Here is a 21,970-nt window from a genome sequence, read left to right on the forward strand (position 1 = left end):
TTTAATTTTCACAGCAGCAACTGTAAATTGCAGTTCCAGAGTAAACACTGTTTTTAAGATCCCCATTCATCTCAGAATTAACTTTCCTGACATCAGTTAATTAGCCCTTGTGCATCCACGTAAGGTCAGCCTCACTAGTATCCACGTTTAAAACTGCAGAAACTGAGGCTGGAAGAGGTGATTTTCCAAGAGCAAACAGTGAACCCATGGAAAGGAGTTGGGGAAAACAACAGAGAGTTCGGATTCTAGTTACCATTTTTAATTGTAAGAGAAAACGGTCTGTATGCTACAGTCTCCCACATAATGAAGACACACAGGGATGGGAGAAGAAGATCCAAATGGCAAGAAAACCAGTAACTGGAGCTGATTTTTAAGCAGGTGTAAAATCTGCACAAAACCCCATAAATGGAGACCATAAATACCCTGGGGAAGAACACAGACAATACCTGGATGATAAGCATGCAGCTTTGCACACCTTGCTCAGAAACTCCCCTGAGTTTGCTTGTAATTATAGGGGTTAGAAAAGCAAAAAAAAAAATATAAACCCAATTAATCATTTAAATATTTAAAGTCGGATTTTTGTCCTCACTGCTGGATTAGTATATTTCATAACGCCAACAGCAGACAGCCCTGGTTTTTTACTGGGGGTTCATTTTAGAGCATGTTTAAACTAGTCAGATTGAGTGATGCTTCCAGCAACTAATCGCATGTCAAATAAAAGATATTTTATGTAATAAATTACTGCTACAAGTAATTCAAATGTCATTTATCAGTTTTATTATCAGTCAGGCAAAGTCTTGTTTCTCTATATTAATCAAATTCAAGTTTTTTTTAAGCTTTTTTTTTAAAGCAGTTTTGACACCTCTTGGCAAAAGTACAAACTGGAGGGAAGGAATTACTCCTCCAGAACAGGAGGAGAAATAGTAGGCATGGTATTGAGCTAAAATACAGTGTCTAGAAACTTAACTTAATTCTTGTCTCTTCCTCCCAAAAGTTATTGTCTCTCTTAAACGAAACACAGGAGTTCAGTATACAAGAACTACTCTGAAGGCTTACAAATATGCTTCTTTCTCATTAACTCTTCAAGAAGAAGAAAGTACTTACATAGGTAACAGCTATTTCCAACAAAACATTAGAACATTAAGTAATAATGTACAAATAATGTACAAATTAAGCAATAATTTACAAACCCAAGTATTTAAGTGTTATGAATTATTTCCTGCAACTTAAAAAATTAGAACAGACTGAACTGACAACAGCAGGAGATCAAGCAAATAAAATCAAAAGGTGTGCATAGGATTGATTACTTTGACTCACAAGAGTGGGCATCTTACACTGGGGTTGGTGGCGAGATCACAAACTCGGCTGTTTGCTCCATTCCCGCTACATAAACTCTGGAGATGGTTCTGAAGGCACCCTGAACTTCTGTACTCATAACCCACAGTTTTAACGCAATTTTTAAACATGAAGCAGCAACACCTTGCTGAGAGGGGGGACAGAGAGAAATTAGGTTTCTTAAGACACTAGCTACTGCCACTTTTCAGGACAGAACCCTCCTCAGCTGTTCCTCCTTTTTGCTCTCTAGACGGTAATTCTTTCTCTCTGGTTTTGTGATTTTGTGTACAGGTGTCAAATCTACTCAAAAAAACTTTAAAAAGAACCAAAAATATCAAACACAAAGTGGTTCACAGTCTTCAAGACCTAAACTCCAGCAGATCAGATGCTGCTTCGCAAGAAACTCAGATGTCTTCTCTGGTGAAAGCAAATACGGCTCATAATCTTTTCCAATATAAGCTCTTCCAATATGAGTTGTCGCCATCAACAAGTCAACTTAGAGATTCAGCAGTCTACTATCTCTTTAGTCCTTTAGATATACTTTTCAACTTCAAACCTTGAAGCATTCCAACACTAGTGTCATGAATACTTTGTAAGAAGATAAGCATAACAGATAGACAGAAAAAGCAGTATCTATCTTTCTCTGTACATGACAACCCTTGACAAAGCTGTGAAAGATAAATTGACTTAGTAAACTATCACAGAAACAACTGTCCTGAAGCAGATTTGGACCAATTCAGAAATATTCATTACAGGATTAGCATCCAATTGATGAAATAACCTACAGCCAACACAGCACCTTGAAAGAGCACTGAGCCACTGCACAGCCTCATCCATCAGCTCTAGGGAAATTCACGTATTCTTTTTGCAGTTCTGACACCATGGAAAGCACGTAACAGGAGGACACAAAGATGGATCCATCATTAACACCACCAGTACTACACCAGTCAAGGACTAGAACAGGGCACAGATGACACCTAATCAAAATAAGTATTTTGGTCAAACAAATACCGTGTATATTTAGCTATTTAAGCTTAAATAGAAGGTCTGCAAAGAACGACAAGAGAGGGGAGGAACAATACCTGATGAATCCATTGTCACTATTTCCCTGATTTTAGGGGTTGCTAAAAAGGACTGGCTCAGAGGCAAAAGCTTTTGCTTCAAATTATTTAAAAAGCACCAATCAGATCACAAAGCTAGAACACCAGTTTACAATTACAGCCCCAACAAAAGCTTTACTTTCGTGGCATTTTTATTCACCTCTGGTTTCTGAGCATTACAGAATGATACTTTCAGACTTCTCTTTGGAGCTGTTACTGGGAACATTTTGACGTTTAAATACTAGCTAAGATTCTTACCTAGTAAGAAGAAATTGGGAGCTGGAGCTTTGAGGAAAGCCAAAATAGTAAAAGGAAAAAAAAAACAAACAGGGATAAAGCTGCAAGGGTTAACAACGATGACAATGTTTTCCAGTTTGAATTGCTTACTTCTTTCCTGCCCTACTGATATTAGTGGAACACTATAAAATAAGGGAAGATTACCTCTTCCAATATTGGGTTGTGGTAAGAGCTGAATGAGCAATGGATAGCACTAAGAGAGATCTGGCACTGTTTCTTCAGCAAGAGAGCAGATTTTGCTTTTCTGGCATTTTCTGTGACCTACAGCAGACAGCCCAGGAGGCATAATTCAGGCCTAGAGTTCACCAGCACACCCAATACAGCAGTCAGAAATGTTCCAGTTCTGAGCCCAACTCCGTCACAAATGTTGTTCTTCCCAAACTGTGCCAAACCAGAGTATTTAAAAACTCAGAAAGCAAGTCTTGTATTGTCTCTAGCAATAGCAAAACTATGCTATAAACTAATAAATACAGCCCTAAGTGGACTGTTATATTGGTCAGTATCTGACCTAGAGCTGTTTAGGAGCAGTATCAAAATCCTATTCTTAATACTTGGCAGGTAAGTGAAGTGATTTTCAAACTGCCAGACACACATGTAGCTGAACAGCTTCTTTTGATGGATTTTTAATGGTGTGTACTTTGGTTTTTATTGTTTGGAGCTTAGATACTTTTTTGCGAGGTTTGTTTTAAAATGCAAATATATATGTAAATTTAGAGTCTACACAGATTATGTTGAGACTTTAAAAATTCTTTGTGAGTGTATTTTCTACACAAAATCATACAATCACATCCACGCAGTCTACACAGAATTTCTGCTGTCACCCCTCAGATTATTTAAGATTGAAGAAAGAAAGCTTGTTAAAATTAAGGATACATATAACTGTTTATTATTATTTGTAACCTGACAGCACTCTTAAAACTCATTCATACTGGGGTGCATTGTCATATGGTTTAGTTTTAGGCAGTCTTGCGAGGATCAGGGAGTTGGACTCCATGATCCTTATAGGTCCCTTCCAACTCGACATATTCTATGATTCTATGAACTGACTGGTTTCCTGACTAGTTAAGAAAATACGTCCTCTAACTAAAATAAAAACTTTGTGATGATGTCCAACAGTTTACTGAACAGAGTCCACTGTTGCAGTAACTAAAGATAGTAGTAGTGTTGCACTTTTATAGTGTTGCACTTTTACAGGACCTTCTATCCAAGAATCTATCAGCTCTATCGTATATTAATCATCTAAGTATTAGAAAACCCTACTGATGAAGGGAAGCATGACCTTAAGTTTTAGAAGGGAAGACCGAATCCTACATTGACTAAATGCTTTTTCAAGTCCTTATAGTGGGTCAGAATCTAATTTGTATTGACTGTAAACCTTCAGGTCAAGAGATGTCATAAGCTAGTATGTATGATGTTTGTTTGTAGACGCTGATCTTTGGTATCTCATTTTCCTTGCGTAATATGATCTTGTCACAGGCATCAACAACTATGAAGTGCATTCAAAGTAACATTTGGTGTCCGATTCTGACAAAAAGTATGGCATTAGTTGAATTGAAATCTAGGATCTTGCACAGAATTCTGTGAAATTGCTGCAGAAATCACTGCGGAAAGCTACAGGACCAGATATTTTTTCAAAGTGTTACTTACTATACACCACAGGGTGAGAGGGCTGAGTTGGCACCAGCTGTGTAGCAGGAGCCGGGGACTGTGGCTCCTCCGTGCTTGTGCCCGACTGCTGGAAAGCCAGGTCAATTTCTTCATCTGTCAGGCCTGGGGGAGCAGAGGAAATGAAATCAGTTTAGCACCTTTACCCACTTGATGCACGCATAATTAAATTCTCAAGCCAGGCAGAACCCTTTCAAGCTGCAAAGAATTTTGGCACCGACTTGAGCAGTAATGCCTCCCCAATTTTGGATTCACTGGAATGTCTCCCTCTCTCTTTCTCTGTTGCAATTTAACCTTAAGCGACAGAATATTAGCCTCAACGCTGCTTCCAAATGTGGCTCATTCAATTTCCTTAATTTATCCTTGAGTTTATTGCTGCTTTTGAAGTAGCTTTCTATTGCAATTCTCCATTCTTCCCCCGAAAAAAAGATACCATCAACTGCAAATGTGGCTCATTTTAATCTGTAATGGTGTAAAAAAAAAAAAGAGGGGAAAAAACTAACAATAATGCATGAAAACAGACAGGGAAACAAAAAACTAATTATTGGGTTAGACGACTAATTAGTCTAGATCGTTTCCGAAGACGGGAATAATTTGCTTTATTTTATGACAAATGCAGAAATAAAAAGAAAAAATCAGGACTGACTGTGATTAGTATGAATGGGACACAGAATGTAAGGAGGAAATAAAACTATAACAAAACAGATCAAAACAAGGCCAAGCCCGAACTTTCAGCTTAGCATTGCCCCGGCCTATTGCCGCATGATTAGATTGCCCTAGGGCAGCCTGGTTTTTATTTCACACAGAGCTGTAGTAACACGGCACACATGGTACATGTTGGTGCAGTCACTCCTGCCATCAGGAAATGCCAGGATGACCATCTGTAATTGGCCACAACATATGGAAAGGATTTGGCCAACAAGGGGGAAAAGAAAAGCAGCTAAAGGATTCCCGATGACCAGCATCTGTGAAGAAAGAAGCACAGCTGGATTATTTTTTCCAATAGTAGAAAACATCCTCTAGAAAAAGAATTTAGTACTCAGCTGGCAACCATGATGTAGGGCCTGGACACCTGTGTATTATTTGTTGTGTTATCCTCCTGCACAGAAGCAGATAGAAAGCCAGTGTCCCTGCTGTAAGGAACATGTGAAGTGATTCAGGACCTTTGACTATGCATGCAGCCTGTATGCAAAAACCGTCAGGTCTTTGCATGTCTTAAAAGAGAAGACAGACTACTTGATTCTCACACAGTTGTTGTAAGGACTGAGCACAGTGAGGAAAAAGGTATGAATATGACGGCAGTGGGAGAAAAATGAGGGAATACTTTCTATCCATCACCTCTACTCAAGATCCATGAAGTATTGCTGGTAGACAAAATTTCTGAACTTAATCATTTAAAACACTTAGCTTTTTAACATTACAGGGAGATAGAACATAGAAAATGGCCAGGCTGCTGGGCTGGGCATATTACCTAAGTTTCAAGAATTTTTTTCAAGATCTTAAACTTCACTGCATACTGGGGGTCTAGACAGAATAATCTGTAGCACAAACAATATTGCCAGAAATAAATACACAAGTTTGTTTCAAAACTGTTATTTAATATTATAAAGCACTAGCACAGTGCTTCTGGTATTCAGAAGGCTTTGTAACTATTAACAGATCTTTTCCCTATTCCTGTGAGTATGTGAGATACTGAGAGTTCCTGTGAGAGACTATTCTATCTACTCTAGAGTGCAGATACAGATGCACAAAGAAGTTAGGTGATTTCTCTAACATAACAGAATATTGTCAGTGTCAGTAACAGTATCTGTTTCAGAAAAATCTGAAGCACCTGATCTCTGCTCCTGCAATCTGACAAAATCACCCCTTAACTTGTAGTTGAAATATGCCTCAAATCATAAGGAACCAAACCCACACATAACAGTATGGAACAAGACTTGCAGTGAGAGTAATAAAAGGCACACGAACACAACTCACCCTACTGCTCTAGTCACAAAAGCAGTATTTATGATGTCTAATCCATGTTAAAAAGGGAAGTGCTAATCAGAAAGAAACTGTTTTAACCAGCTCCTAATCATCCAATGTAAGAGAAAGTGTAAACAGATGCCAACACTGCAGATCACTAGCAACTATGGAATTTCATAAAAACGGAGACAACGTTAGCTGCTGGCTGCAAAGGTGGCTCCCACTAGAATAGGGCATTTGTTCTATTTCCATCCAAAGACAGCAAATCTGATAATATTTAACACTTAGAAACACACGGAAGATATGGAGGATTCTACAAAAAGAGCAGGAAACAATGCTTATTGTTTCCTAACCATACTGCCCCTTCTATTCTCATCCTGTTTGAGAAAAAAAACTAAAATCTTTTGCAGGTAAAATGCAGTTCTAGGATTATTCAGGTCTTGCTAACCAGGGACACTCAAGTATCACTGTTTCCATTAAAACCCTGCTGTACTGTGAAGAAAAAGCTGATGTGAATGATAGAATGATGGGAAACCTTTCACATTTGAGTTCCTGGTTTGAAGCCTGTGCAAAGTAGTGCAAATTAAAACTGTTATTACTTCCCGGGACTATTCTGCTGCCTTGTGAAGTGGTCTTGTTCATGGTACTAGTGGCATTATACAAAAGAACATCACAACTACATCCCTTCTTAATTATCAGAGAAGACTGGGAGTGCCATCACCTTGGAACACCTCCTTTTTATTCATCTGAACAAGATGTTTTTAATGCCCTGTCATCTTGGACTTCAAGCATCAAGGGAATAATCTCCCGGAGCTGATTCCTTAAGCATATATGTGGAATAAATCTGCACTGCAACTAGTCATCTGTGGATTCAGAAATATACCTGTCTTCATGGTTGTCATATCTCACACACACTAACAAAAATGTACAAGATATTCTAAGACTGTCTCCAGGCAATTATAACTAACTCATCAAAATTCCCTTTGGCCTGAATTTTTTTCAGATTCACCACCTACACACATGTATGCACACGCTATGAGGTTCCACGCCCCAAATTATTCAACCTCGATATATTAATTACATAGAAAAGGGGGAATTTCTAAACCAGATCAAAGTGTCATCTGTGCCAATATCTCACCTTGCTTTATTTTATCACAGTCCTTCTGTCACTGTATTATACAAAAAAGTATCCACGGTCCATTCATTTTTCTAATCTAGCAGAAAGTTGGCAACCCCAAAGTAATGCCACTTCCCTTGGATGCAAAAGCAGTGCCATGAAAACCAGAGGTTTGTGTCTAATATACTCTCAAATAGGTACGTCAACAAAATCACAGAAGATTTGCTCTAAATCCACTTTCTCAACACTTCGGAAAACAAACAATTTAGTTCTTCTGGAGTAGCAGCAAGATCAAGACCATGCAGAATGCAAAAGGTTAAAAGGAACAATAAAGGAAACTGCCAATTGTAAGTGAATTATATTTGGCTTTGAAAGCTGAGCCACGGCTATATTATAAAAGGCATCTCTTTGCGTTGTTTACCATCACCCTGACTAATGCAGACCTTTTTTTTTGTTTTAAATAATCTCATGCAAATTAGACACACACTTCCTTCCAGTTGATTGCTATCTGCAAGGAATAATCTAACCGCAGAGGGTACTGAGCAAGGACTGAGCTGAGGAGAAGGATGCAAAGAAACTGTCTTCATAGCCCTACAGAATGCAAACCTATTCCCTTCCCCCAACCATCCATTTAATTCCTCTACAGCACCACAGCCATTGCAAAGAATTAGTCATAATTTTCACAAAGCCTTAAAATTTCCTTTTCGAGCTTCAGGGTGTTGACTTGAATAATCCAGCACCCATGACTGTTTTGCACTCACAGGTTCTGGCTGACCCTCTTTTGTGATTGTCACTGCTGCCACTCAATTTTCAGGGATCGCTCAGCCTCTGTAAATTGTTGTCAAACACAGAATCAGAGCAAGTCAGAGAATAAAATGGGTTGTCACAAACATCTCTTGGTGCCTGCATCTCGGGTATTGTATAAAAAGCTCCTCTGCCTGAGAACTTTTAAGACTTGGCTGTCTGTTTAGGGCCTTTTATAGTATCTACTACTATTTAATATAAGGACCTCAGGTACATCAAAATACTGTTCCTCTTACGACCACTCTGAAGTAGAGGAGTACTTAGAGGAGTAGTTATCCATATTTTACAGATGAGGAAGAAGTGAGATGTACAGATATGAGAAGTGCTCCAAGGTCAGAACTGAACCTCTGACAGTCAGAAAATAAAACTCGGGATATGCGAGTCCCAATCCATTGCTTTACGATAAATTCATTGTTCTCTTTTTTTCTGGATGAAACACAGTAGCAATAATTGCAATGCAAAACCCTTGCATGAGCTTAACTAGATGAGCCACTAAGTTTTTTCTTCTTCTCCAACACAGGCTCTGACGTTTCAGTGACAACCCTTTTTCCCATCCCATCCACCGAGCATATCTTTTTCTTCATTATATTCCTCCTTGTATTGCTCAATCCAGTAATTCATGCAAGATTTTCACAACCTGAAGGCAACGTTAGTTTTAGGGAGAAAATTTTGGTTAGGAAGAAATTAAGAATTCTGCCATAACAGGGAAAGGTGGTGGAAAGAATTAAGTTCCTTTTGTGGGTTTCCAAGGACAGCTTTATTACCACTCTGACAGACCACCCTGGAGCAGCCATCACACCTACCCTTGTGTGGGGACAAAAGGCAGGGGAGGGTGCAGGGCAGTGTGTGGGGGAGAATCTGTTGTTTTCCTCACACATGCACACACTTTTTCTCAAGAAGCAAACAAAATAGAACAGGATAACTTGTGTAGTTACAACAAACTATATGACTACCCGAAGTTAGTGCCTGGAATCATATGACTAAAAGGAAGATCTACTGGTAGACACCCTGAAACGACATTACACTCCTGTTCCTGGAAGCCCCTGAGTCAACTCTGCTCAGAAAGAACATGGCCACATTTTAAAAGAATCATCATAAAAACCTTCTGGGATCTGATCCAGACTAATGATTCCACCTGTTCAGTCAGTTACATGCAGTGCTGGTTGACTCTTTTATCAAATGTTTGTCCTGTATTCTACTCTGTGCTTAGTTGAACGCATTTCTAAAAGGTCAAAAAGGCACCGTCTCCTGATCCATTTTCTTTCACACATCTTGGTTCACGGGGCATTCATGAGGCTGAGCCCAACCCAACATCTGAACAAAACCTAAGGTCTCGGAACATCACTCTGATTTTTTTACCCTTCATTTACATTAAGAGGCTGCATTTGAATGTAAACATCCTGCTGCTGGCTTCCAGCTCAAACTTTGTGTAAAGGAACCCAAACATCAAAGGGAAATTGACTGGTCTCAACTGTCAGGCCGAAAAATGCAGAAATAAAAGTAATTTGAAAAGTTACTGAAAGGGCTTTGAATTCTTACAGCTACATTCATCTACGAGATGGTTAATTATGCAATTGCAATCTTTCGGAAACATTATATACTTTAACCCATCAGGGTGACGAAGCAGCAATCAGCACTGATAAAGGTGCTCTAACCTCAGTTGCACAGCACTAGAATAAGGAAGGAAAACCTGACTGACGGTACAGTGCTCAGAATTACAGTGAGCTACCCAGGAAGGAAAAGGTTAAAATAAAAAGTATTTTGGCATAACAAATATAAATAAATAAATAAAGCTGGCAGCAGTTTCTCTTCCTGGCCAAGCTTTTTGGAGTCTATAATAAAATGAAGTGTAATGGAGGAGAGGAGGGCAATGTCAGAGGGTGAGGGTTTGGGAGAGAGGTTGTTAAGTATCTCCCTCTCCTCAGCTGTGTTTACTCCATTTACAGGACCCCAGGTGATTGATAGACAAAAGAAAAGCAAGCAGATAGTGACCCCCCTCTGGGAGCATCGGTAAAGGGGATAACTCCTGACATCATCTAGAACCCCAAACTCTCCTCAGCCACTTGTAATTAAAAAGACAGAGCAAGATATGCAAACCAGAGAAAAAGTAAAAGAGGATTTTTTTTTTATTTATTATTAACATTTTGTTGGAACAGGAGAGTGCAATAAGGACTCTCAGAGCCGTTAAAAGTCGTCGGGTGACCTGCAGACCCCTATTTCCCAGAGCCTTGTATAAAATTGAATTTTTTAAACATAAATTACACGTAATGACGACACTGTAAAAACTAACAGTAATGGAAAGCTGTGCTGTATTTCATTAGCCTGTATTATTCCGTGCCACCTGATCCAGCCGGGCCTTGTTTATGAGTTAGTGTGTTAGCAGATGCCGATGGAAGCATTTGCTTCGACCTTGCTCTTCTCATTGGGGCATGAAATTACGACGGCAGCACCTTGATATTACAGCCATAAATACAGTAAACTGCAAATTTAAGCCAACGGCTCCTATTGTCTCTGAACATAAAGCTGATCGGTATTTATTTAAAAGGAGAACGAAAAAAAATATTATATATCACCTTGTTTATGGGTCCAGTCCCCCCCCTTCCCCTAATCTGCTTTATTCACTTGGTTAAATACTAAACAAACAAACTAAATCCTCCCTATTTTCTACTGATTAAATATTCTTATGAAATGGGTATTGTCTTCAGAAAACTGGATCAAAGTATTTTCACTCTGAATAAGAAAGGGCAAGTGACCTGCATAGCATGTCTTGGAATGGAAAAAACAGGAACAAGTACTACAACTTTTCTTCTCAGTTTTCTATATATGAGAAGTTCAAAATGTAAAATGAAAAAGTTGGTTCTGGTCACTCATTCTCATTTGTGTGTAACACGTATGTATACGCACATGAGAGAGAAAGAAAAATATATTCCTTCCAGTTGTTTTCTATTTAAAAATATCTCCCTTGTTAATACTATGTCAAAACAAGAAGGAAAGATATAGGAAAAAAAAACGGCAGTAAGATTAATGGGAGGGGAAAAAAATGCACAGGATTCCTTCTCTGAGGCAGCAGACAGCAGAAAGAATGCCTCCTTCTCCTATGGGTGGGCATTTTGGGTAAATACCCCTGTTCACTGACAACATACCCACTAAAATTTATTAGAGGGGAAAATATCAAACACAAAGGCAAAAGGACATTGTAATATCACAAAGCATATCACAGCATAAATCACAGCATTATAAGCCAGTGCAAAATGTATTTCACTGGTAGTTTCAAGGCAGGGAAAATACAGTTTCACTTGTAGTAAGAGAGGTCAGGTCTTCCTCTTCTAATGTAAAGTAAGCTCCTTGCTTATATGAAGTATGTTATCTCTGTTCCAGATAGAAAAAAAGAAAAGGATACCTTAAATAAAATCTCCCAATACAAAGTTATATATTCCAGGGGCCAAAGCACTAAGAGGAGAATACGAGGAACAACATGCAGGACAAAGTGGCTGGATAATGGGACTCAGACTCAGGATTCTGAAATGCGGAAGTCCTATTAGATGCAGTGGTATCACAGCTTTAACAAGATTTGGACACCTCACTTTTGAAATAATCGACAACAAATCTTCAGTTGGCAGACAGCATAATTCAACAGGCACAATTTTTGCTTCACAAAAAGTTCAAATTAGAAAAAAGACAGACAGCAACATGACTCTAAATCAAACAAGACACATCCAGAAGTCCTCAGTAACCTGAATTATAGAACCAGAAGTTTTGTTACAGAGCCCAGTTAAATTCCTACACAACAAGCATATGCAAAAACACAGCAAAATTTCCATCTTAGGTACCTTCATCCGAAGACTTGTCTATTATAGAGTCATTCTAAGAATACCAGCATCAGCAAAAAAGACAGAACAAGCAAGTCCTTCTGTAACATAAATAAAGATCTCTCCTCCTAAAAACAGAGGGAAATTTTATTTTATCATCATCTATGGGTTTTATTTTCAGGTCTCTTGCCTTCAGCTTTTCCTTTCGATTATCATGCAAGCAGAAGAACAGCACCTGGCAATGGCAGGGTAAGTCCACCTCTCTATTGCACCACTAGTGATAAAGAGACAATGCGTGTGACTAAGCTGGAAGCCAATGTTGTAACACGGGAACACAGGACATCCAATTCAGCCAGTACATGATGTGAGAACACTACATAGAGAACAAAAACCTCTGCATATTAGAAATTATTTCAAATTAATGTCTACTTTGGAGTTTGAAAGCTTTGGACTCTATGCCAGGATGCCAACTCCAAGGTGGTTTATCAGGAACAGAACATAACCAAGGCTCTGACATTTGTTTAAACGAAGCCCGCATAGGGCAGAAAATCCGGATAATAGAAGAGACACTACTCTAGTAACCATAGTGCTGTCGTACTTTGTTACCACAACTGACAACCTCCCTAGAAATAAGACTGCATTCAGAGAAAACGAGTATTAGATACATTAAATGGGTAAATTTCCAAGCATACCCAACCTGTGATCTACAAATGCTTGCTGTTATTCCGGCAAAGAAACAAGTTTCATGGTGATGGTTCCTCATCCTCATCACTTGTATTATAATACTCCTTAGAGACCCCAAAAGGCATTCACTGTGCAGGTGTTGGGTCAGGTACTGTGCAGAAACAGAGTAGAAGGCAGTCAGACCCAAAGCATCTAACCGTCTACGTGAAAGAAAGACAGGTTGGAAAGAAAAACACTGCACACACAAATGCAGTAACTTATGTAGCGTACACACCAGGTCTATGAAATTTCCTTTCTATCAAATTGGGAACTACAGCAAAAAACATTCTATAAAGCTGAAAAGATATTAATTTCTTCTACAAGTTCACTTCCAAAAGTAGATCAGTTTGGCACACAGCACTTCAAAAACGTAGAAACTAAACTTCATTACCAAAACTGATGACAAATTTGAAAAACAGCAGTGTCAGAAAATGTTTGTGCTTCAGATCCATTTACTTTGTGTGAAAAAAAAAATTTTGTTAAGCAGCTTGTTGAGCAATAGTAACAAAATGATTGGCTTTTGGCTATTCGTTGATCTATAATATTATCTTTAGGAGCTTCTAAGGAGAAAGCCATAGGTTGTCTTAAATTTGGGTAAGGTAAAACGCTGGCATTACAGGAGGTTTGGGTTTGATCTACCTTCGGAACTCCAATTTTAAACTGTATTTCCAACAACTTGAGCCAGCACATCATAAGAATTACAGCACTGAAGTAGAAGGAGCCGGCCAGTCAACCAGACAGCTGTAACTCCAACACCTCCTTTGTTATTGCAGCAAAGAATAACGGGGCCTTTCAGTGGTATGGGCCTGAATATGGTCCATATTAGATTTGACCTAGCAACTGACCCTAATGTGGAATAACTCCAGTCACCACTGATCTGTTATTACTGGACTAGGCTGGCCTGCAATTCTAGAACCAGACTCTCTTTCTCCCCAACTCTACGCTCAAAAGAAAGGAACTGTGTAATAGAACAGCAATTTCAAGCCATTATAAGGAATTCTTTAACCAGATTTGTCAGAATATCTGAAGTATGACTTAGTTTTATATATAAGAATGAGAAAGTCTGTCTTGATGCACCATTCCTAGTTCCTCATATCACTCTGGAATTACTGATTGCCCCAAACGCTAATAAGACCAGCTAGATATTTTCTACATTAGACAATACCCGTCAGAGAGTAGCCTCTGCAGACTAAGATGAACTGCAATGTAGAGAGCAACTTGCCTCAATGTTATTTATTTTCTCTTTCACTTTCAAAACTTTAAACTTTAGACAGGAACAAACTAAACCCATTAGTCCAGACTTATCACACAAAAAATCATATAAAGTGTATATTAAATGAAGTTTTAATATTTGAAGAACGCACAGAAGGGAACATTGAACATGCAGTACAACAGTGCATACTGTGTTGTCTCTCTGTTGGGAAGTTGCTATAAGGAGCATGGAGAACCTGCATGTTTCTGAGAAAATGTAAAAATACATGGGAGTATGTATGGAAAAATATATGGAAATGTAAAGAAACCAACACTGGGCGAGGAGCCATGAACACAGGAGCCTAAGTCCTTTGTCTGACAGGTATTTTCTCACAACCTCATGGAGCGTCTTTGCTCCTCTAACCCAGTTTCCATAAAGTGGAATCAATGTTAGACACCTACGAGTCAGGTACCACCGCACTGAGAAGATAAGGTCAATTAAGAAAAAAACAACTAAATACTACATATTTGATTATTATGGTACAAATGTTTCAGGTAAATCTGGTTTGCGTTTCCCCCAGAAAGACAGAGACGCTAATACACTATTATAAAAAGACATGTCAGCAAGTATTCATTACAGATTATAAATCACCCTCGTTCTTCTTTCTTTTGTTTTAGAGAAATTTTTTTACATGCCATTAAAATATTGTTTGCTGTATGCTACTACAAAGCTAGCCACCTGTAAAATTAAAGGCTGATGCTGCCAATAAGTGTTGAAATACCTTCTATTTAAAAGGCAAACCTACTTTGTAATTTTTAACACAACTATATAAATATTTCTCCACCCACCCTTCACAATTTTGTTGGTTACACTGCGTCCATTTAGACAACAACCATCTATGTCATCACACAGGATGTTAATCTTGGGTGGAGAAGAAAGAAACAATAGCAAATTAACTTTTAAGAAACTAAGATTACATATTCAAGCAGGGTCCTTCGTGATAAAAGAAGAGTGAAGACAAAAAACATTAGGGGACAAGTCAACAAAAGAGCACAAGTTTCAAAAGCTCATTTTTCATCTTTTGATTTGTTTACTGTTATTTTTTTCTGCCCATGTGCCTTCGACAGCTCTTCAGAGTTCTGGAGAAAATTAAAGGAGCCTGGATTAAACGCCCAAAGGACGACTAATGCTAACAATAGTAAAAATAACGAGGTTAAGTGGTGGAAAAACTATGGTGACCACACACGGAGAACTGGAGTGGTAAGGTAGAAAAGGAGTTTCATCATTGCACCCTCGGGACATGCACAGAACATACTAACTGCTTCTAGTTCTCTAGGGTTCCGATTACCATGCCAAACACACCTCCAGAGTTTCCTTATTAGTATAATAAAAAGCCTCTACACATTTGTGTTCTATTCCCAGCCTTGCTATTGACCTTGTGTAGGTCATTTAACCTCCATCTGCCTCAGTTTCTACATCCGTAAAACAGGAATAATATTACACAATATCCTTTGTAAAACATTTGAGACTGACACAATTATCATGTACAAAGAGTAACTGACAGTGTTGAGAATCTATACATACATTATATGCATTTGAGCTAGGTAAGGCATTTGCAACAAATAATTTATTCAAGTAACAAGTTTATCCTTTTTTTTGTGCTTGTAGATCATCTTCGGAAATACTTCCAGATTTCTAGCTCCCACCAAACTGCACAAGGACTCATCATATTAATTCTTTGCTTTGAACGAGTGCTAAAATACATGGCATTTCTCTGGTGTCCTTTTGGCCCAATGTTGCCCTCAAAATCCAGTCACTGGGGTCGAATGTTGAAAATGGAAATACCTTTTTTTTTTTAACACTGTTTGTTGTCTTCTAGATCCTCACAAAAGTTCCAGCTCAGGAGTTAAACGGGAGTGGCTACACAGAATTTGCACAGAAACTGGAGTGAAGATTAAGAGACGTTTATGGGCATGTTCCTGCAACATAACACAAGTCAGATCAGTAGGTGAGGCAGCTGAAGCAGCTGAAAAACTTGCTACTAGTATTAACTCATCCTGTATGAGGATAGCTCTTGGAGTCCTGGGACCAGGAAATAGCCCCTAAACAAAGGAATCACCTCACAAATAAAAAGGGAGTGAATAAAAATGGGAAGATATTCCCTTCTAGGCACTACATAAGAATGTGTCTCTTTTCCTGGGTGACAAAAGGCTAATCAACCTCACCATACAGCGGTGCCCAAAGAGCTTTTCACAGTCGGTATCAATGATGAAGGGTCAAGGATGCACTTTGCAGATCCCTCTCTCTCCACATAATTTTCTAGACTACAGTCTTGAAGCACAGGAATCATGCCAGGCACGGGTTGAACACTGTCGAAGGGGAAGTGACTGATGAGCCGTTTAAGGGGCAGACCTCTGAGCAGCGGCTTCGGCCTTGGTCCCCCAGGGATGACACAGGCCCCGCACTCCTGAGTGCCAAGGCCAACAACCAGATACAACTTACCCGATCACTGCAGTAGATGAAGCTCACCAAAAAGACTGCAATTCTTTGCTTCCCCCATTCCCTCCCTGGTTTTCTTTTACTGCTAAGTCCTGACTGTCTCAGGTGGCCTAGTGTGAAAAAAGCTCCCCTTTTATGATGCAATATCTGGGACCAGGTGAGGCCCTGACTCTGCAGATAACCTAACAAATGGGCAAGAGCAGCCTGTGCTCTTATTGACACTGCACGTGCTAGTAAATACCAACCTCCAGGGTATTCTCAGTAAACACACAGCCATCCCTAGCTTCCAAGATACACGCACGCAAGCACTTGCTTTACCCGACACTGAACTCACACCTCACAAACAAATTATTTAACTGCTCTATCCCCCAAGGAAGACAGTGATCATTTCAAATGCAGCTCCCTGCTCGTCTCTCACATACACGCAACGGCCTGATAGGTTAAATGCTGCCATTTAATTACAGTAATGGAACCTGCTATTTTTTGGTTCCCTTGAATCCTCTCTCGCTCTCTTTTTTAAACACATACAGAGTCATCTTTTAAACATGTATTTTATATTTCAGAGTAACAGCTGCATTCTCCTGGTTACTTGAAGAGCAGGAGCAATGATATTCTCATATTCTTCTCTGTACCTCTGAGCAACTTGCCTTTTAAATGCTACATAAAAAGGAAGACAGGTTGGGGGAGATGCTGTAAGAAGGGATACGTGCTAACACTGCAGAGGGCAATCTGCCCCTTCATTTACTTAGATGGTCTGCGTTGATTTTATTGAATAAAACTAGCTTAACCTCTCCCACCCCCCAAAGCAGCTGGGTACTGGAGAGGATAAACATGAAAATGCTTTAAAAATCCTATAAACATCAGTACGTCACACTGATAGTATGACACAGTATGGTTATATTTTTTTTTTAATATATATATATATGACTGGGAGTCAGAATTATCTCAGATCTAGCTGTTCTTAATACATTTGACCCAGCTTCCCCATCTAAAATGGGGATGGTATTTCTTCTGTTTCCCACTGAAATTTGGAGTTTGCAAACTGTTTGGAGAACATAAAGTCTAACGAAGAAGAGAAAATGTAATCAGAAGTACATTAAATTATTCTTATAATCTTGCCACTCCACAAAAGGTGTCACAAGCTTAGACAGTTAATATTTGTAGAGTACTTTGAATATGCAAAGTGATATAGAGATATGGGATATATGTTTGTTAAACTATTAAGCATGCTACAAACCACTTTTTTTTTTCTCAAGTGAATTCAGGAAGGGGGCTGCAGGTGGCCAAAGACTACCGGGTTTTACGGTTAGTATTATTGAAGGGGGACACATAACACAGTTTTACACAAGTAGCACAATAACTATTTGTGGCTTTTACATTTTGTATTTCATGGCAATTAGAAAAAATCCAGAAGCAAAGCGTAAGTATACTTCCAGGTCAAAATAAATTCTTACTTATGCTAAGGCCACAACACTCCTAGGAAAATACCCATACTACACCTGTCCTCAGCTTTATTTGTCCTCTAAATGTGAAAAGCTTATTTATTTGTTCTGCGGCAGTTGGCTCACAATCAGCCAGCCATCCATGCAGGGATATCGCCCATCTTCATTCTCTGGTACGGATATCCACTGGTGTCTCTTAAGGATGGAATCTTAAAAGGTGAGGCAAGGCAGAGACAAAGACAAATTTAATTTTATCACCATAAAAAGGGACATTTCCACATGGGCAGCAAGGACATGAATATCGTGTGTATGCGGGGGCGGGGGGGATTATAAACGCATTTTTGGCGAAATTCAATAAAGCTGATTCCACTGCATAAGGTCAGCAATTTACTTCTAAAAAATGATATGATTGCAACTTTTAATATAACCCATGTATTTGCTGCAAGATGCTCTAGAAGATTGTGTAATGTAACCACCCGACCTCTCCACAGGAGCAGAGATCACCCCATTTACCCTTTATTGTCTTGCTAAAAGCAATGCACATTTGCACGGTATGACAAAGTCAACAGCTTTTACTTCAGAGAGCCTCAGATTTCATTGAGAATGAATTCTCTGCTCTCCTCCTAGGGGAGTGGAGTCTCGCCTGGACTAGGTTCCATCAGAAAGAATACAAAGAATGAACCAAAAACTAAATTCCCCTTTTGGCTAAGGAAAGAATGATTGCACTCCACATTAAAATTAAGAGGGAACAGTGTGGAGCAGAAAAGCAAACCGTAAGATTCATGGGCACCCAAGACACCGTTTTAAACAGAGTAGAAATGTTGTCTAAGAGAACCTAGAGAATTATCTCATCCAGGAACTTATTTTATCTTTCCTAGCAGGAAAGTATCATTAGGTCTGAGATGGATTTCAGCAGAAGAGCAACACAGATTATCCTAATTACACTCCTTGTTTTAGCCCCAAGAGAGAAGGCTGTCTCTTTAGACTTAGAATACCAGGTTCGTTCACAGAGCAGATCAGGAACTGAATTCCTTTACTTGCTCCAGGAAGACTGTGGGCAAACCCTGGGCTGGATGACCATGAAGAGCAAATTCCTTCTATCACAAAAATATTTTTATATAAACGTACATAGATTTCTTCAACTGTCTCAAGGTGAAGCTTGCTTCAAAGGTCAAAGCTGCAGGGCTGGATTAGGATTGCACGCAATCTGCCTGAGCCTTGACATTCTGACATTCTAAAGTTTGCAGCTCTCCCCTCCCATACACAGCTGACGGAAGTAAATTCTCAACCTCTCTGCAAGTGTGGCTTTTACTGCAGCAAGCAACCTCAAAAATCACATGCTGCGGCACCAAGAGCTCCAAAACAAGCATATCAAAGCAGTTTATAAACATGGCTAATACAAATTTTACTAAGTCAATAATGCAAAAGTACTAATTAACCCCATTTTACAGATGGGCAAGCTGAGAACAAGTAACTCGCCCAAAGCCAAGCACGCAGCCATATCTCAGATCTCCAATGCCTGCGCTTAGATTGTAACTACAGAAGTGACTTTCTTTTGGCACTCTGCATTTACTTTCACTTGAAAACGTGGTAAGTGAACTACTAAGTTTACAAGTCAGACTTAGGGTCTGCGTCTTTTTTGCCCATCACTAAGGCTAACAATTTCAGGACTCAGAATATAACTGACTATTTTAGCATTGCCTTCTAGAATAGACTTCAACTCACTCTGCTGTAATCATATTGTTTTTTCAATACTACCAGGAATGGAAATATTATTTTGACGGTAAACTAGGCAGATATGACTCAAAACACACTCAGTCAGCAACAAGAGTTAATTTTGCAAAGCCATTTTTAACGGCTCTTTTACATTACATAGTTACTGTCAGATAGCCAAGTGGAGAGACATCATTAAACCCATGACATTCCAATTATTTGTTAAAATTAAGCTTACAACCAATATTTTGTAGCATGCACAACTTCCTGGGCACCAAACCCATCTGTTCCAATTTATCAATAATTTTCAAGCTACAAAAACATGGCAAGGGTGATTCTGGACTCTTCACCGAAATCGGGAGGAATTTCTGTGGCCTAATAGAAATAGGAGATGTAGCAGACTGTTTACCCTATGTACTCTAAAGGAATCACCTCTCTTGTTCTGTGGAGTATAGGTCTAAACGGTTCAAGATCACTGTAGGTTGTGCCTGAAGTGAGAGAGGAAGGAAATTAACATTAATGTGACTTGTATCCTTTGTTATAGAACACATATATAGAGGATGCATTTAGAGGATGTAAAATTTGAGATTCGCTTCCTCAACGTCTTCTTCACAACATCATTAAACATCAAAGGGGTGCCTCTTGTGATGCACCCTCTCAACACTTCACACAGAAACCAAAGAGAAAGTCACTGAGATTTTCATGTTTTTGATATTAAATAGCATAATCTTGCTTAAACCAATACACTGTGAAGATCAGTAGGCCTTAAGTTATCCAGGACTTTTTCTTCTGCTTCCTTTAAACAGGCCCAAGTAGGACTTTTTCCTTCATGTTCAGCAACATACTGACTTTAGAGCCAGTTGTCTACAGTTTACAAGCTTCTTGGAGCTATCCAGTAACAATGATGATATATTTTCCTGCTAGTGAAAAGCACTTCTGTGAAAGAATTCTTTAGTTCCAAGTAGAGCTCATCAACAAACTTCCAGGACGTAATTTTTTCATAAACTGTTTCTTCAAAAAACCCCAAAATGGTCTGGAGAAAAGTAATGATTTCATAACAATCCAAAAGCAATTTTTCCAAATATTTTTACTGTAACAATATGGTACATATTATATTATTCTCTCAATCTATTTTATTATCAGTTACGATATTAAAGATTCCAGTCTAATCAATATAGAGTGATCTGACAGGTCTAAAATATTTCATTTTTTAAAAAAAGCCTGAAATTTTTGATGTTAATCTCTATTTAATATAAAAACAAATTTCCAAATCTCAGCATTTCCATGGGATAGAAATGTATTGTTCAATTTAGTTTCTAGATACCACTGGGCTACAAAAAACAATTGTTATAGAAGAATGAAATGTACACGGAGTACAATGTTCTTCTAAAATAACAAACTCACTTTTAAGTAACTATAGTTTCTATCAAACACACACACTTTTCTTAATCATATAGCTATTATAAACATTAAAAGGCAGGAAAAAGAAAGGACTGCATCCCTTTGTACACTGCATCACATGGCTAGTTATGCCTAAACCAATGGCTGGTGTTTTTCTGCCCTCTCGTGAATCCCTAGTGACTGGGACAGGGGTCAAAGATGAGATATGAACTGATTTCTCCATGTGGATAGGGACTAAATAGATTACTTTTCCCAAACTTCCTTCCAAATCTTGAGGAATAATAATGAAGGCATTCTGGCATCTATGAAGATTTTCTTCCAAAACTCCTGACAACTCCAAAGAATAGCCATACCTGATTCCCCAGGATGTCCTAAGTTGATCAGTTTATCACATTTTGTTAGCACTACTGCTGCAGGTCTCTTCTTGCCGAAGAAGCCAAGAAAATCCATAAAGTTCATGACAAGTTCAGATATCAAAAAACAGTGCTAAAATTGATGGGGGAAAAGAGTCAGCATGATGAATAGGCTGGTACTGAACAGCAAGTGACAGATACGCAGATGGAAGACTGGCAGGACAGGGAGACATCTCCTTTGCAGCAGATGGATAGAGATTCTCAATCATTTTCAGGAAGAAAAAAAGAAGGCAACTAACACAAAACTGTAGAACTAATTTCTGGATCATGAGCACATCTATTCTTCTGGATTATGTGGAATCCAGAAGTGGAAATCTTCCCTGTATGCTGAACATTATCAGCACTGGGCAAACATAGCAGAGTGCCAAAAATGGATGTGATTACTGATAATGCTGATTCAGATAGGAACTGTTGTGAGTTTGTTAGCCACGAAAACATTCATTCTCTCACTCTTCATTTTTCAGATCCCTAATAAGTTCCTTGGGAGACAACAGG

At 38.8% G+C, this 21,970-nt stretch overlaps 1 protein-coding gene across 1 annotated transcript in view; it reads right to left on the bottom strand.

Annotated features, from left to right (window-relative positions):
• PEX14 (peroxisomal biogenesis factor 14) overlaps positions 1-21,970 on the bottom strand; it is an 80,519-nt gene that overhangs the window by 13,835 nt on the left and 44,714 nt on the right. The window contains exon 4 of the mRNA XM_054222675.1: positions 4,380-4,502. Within this exon, the coding sequence (XP_054078650.1) occupies positions 4,380-4,502 (123 nt within the window). The remainder of the gene's footprint in view (positions 1-4,379; positions 4,503-21,970) is intronic.

This window comes from Rissa tridactyla, chromosome 16 (genome assembly GCF_028500815.1).
Source record: "Rissa tridactyla isolate bRisTri1 chromosome 16, bRisTri1.patW.cur.20221130, whole genome shotgun sequence".
Classification (NCBI taxonomy): domain Eukaryota; kingdom Metazoa; phylum Chordata; class Aves; order Charadriiformes; family Laridae; genus Rissa; species Rissa tridactyla.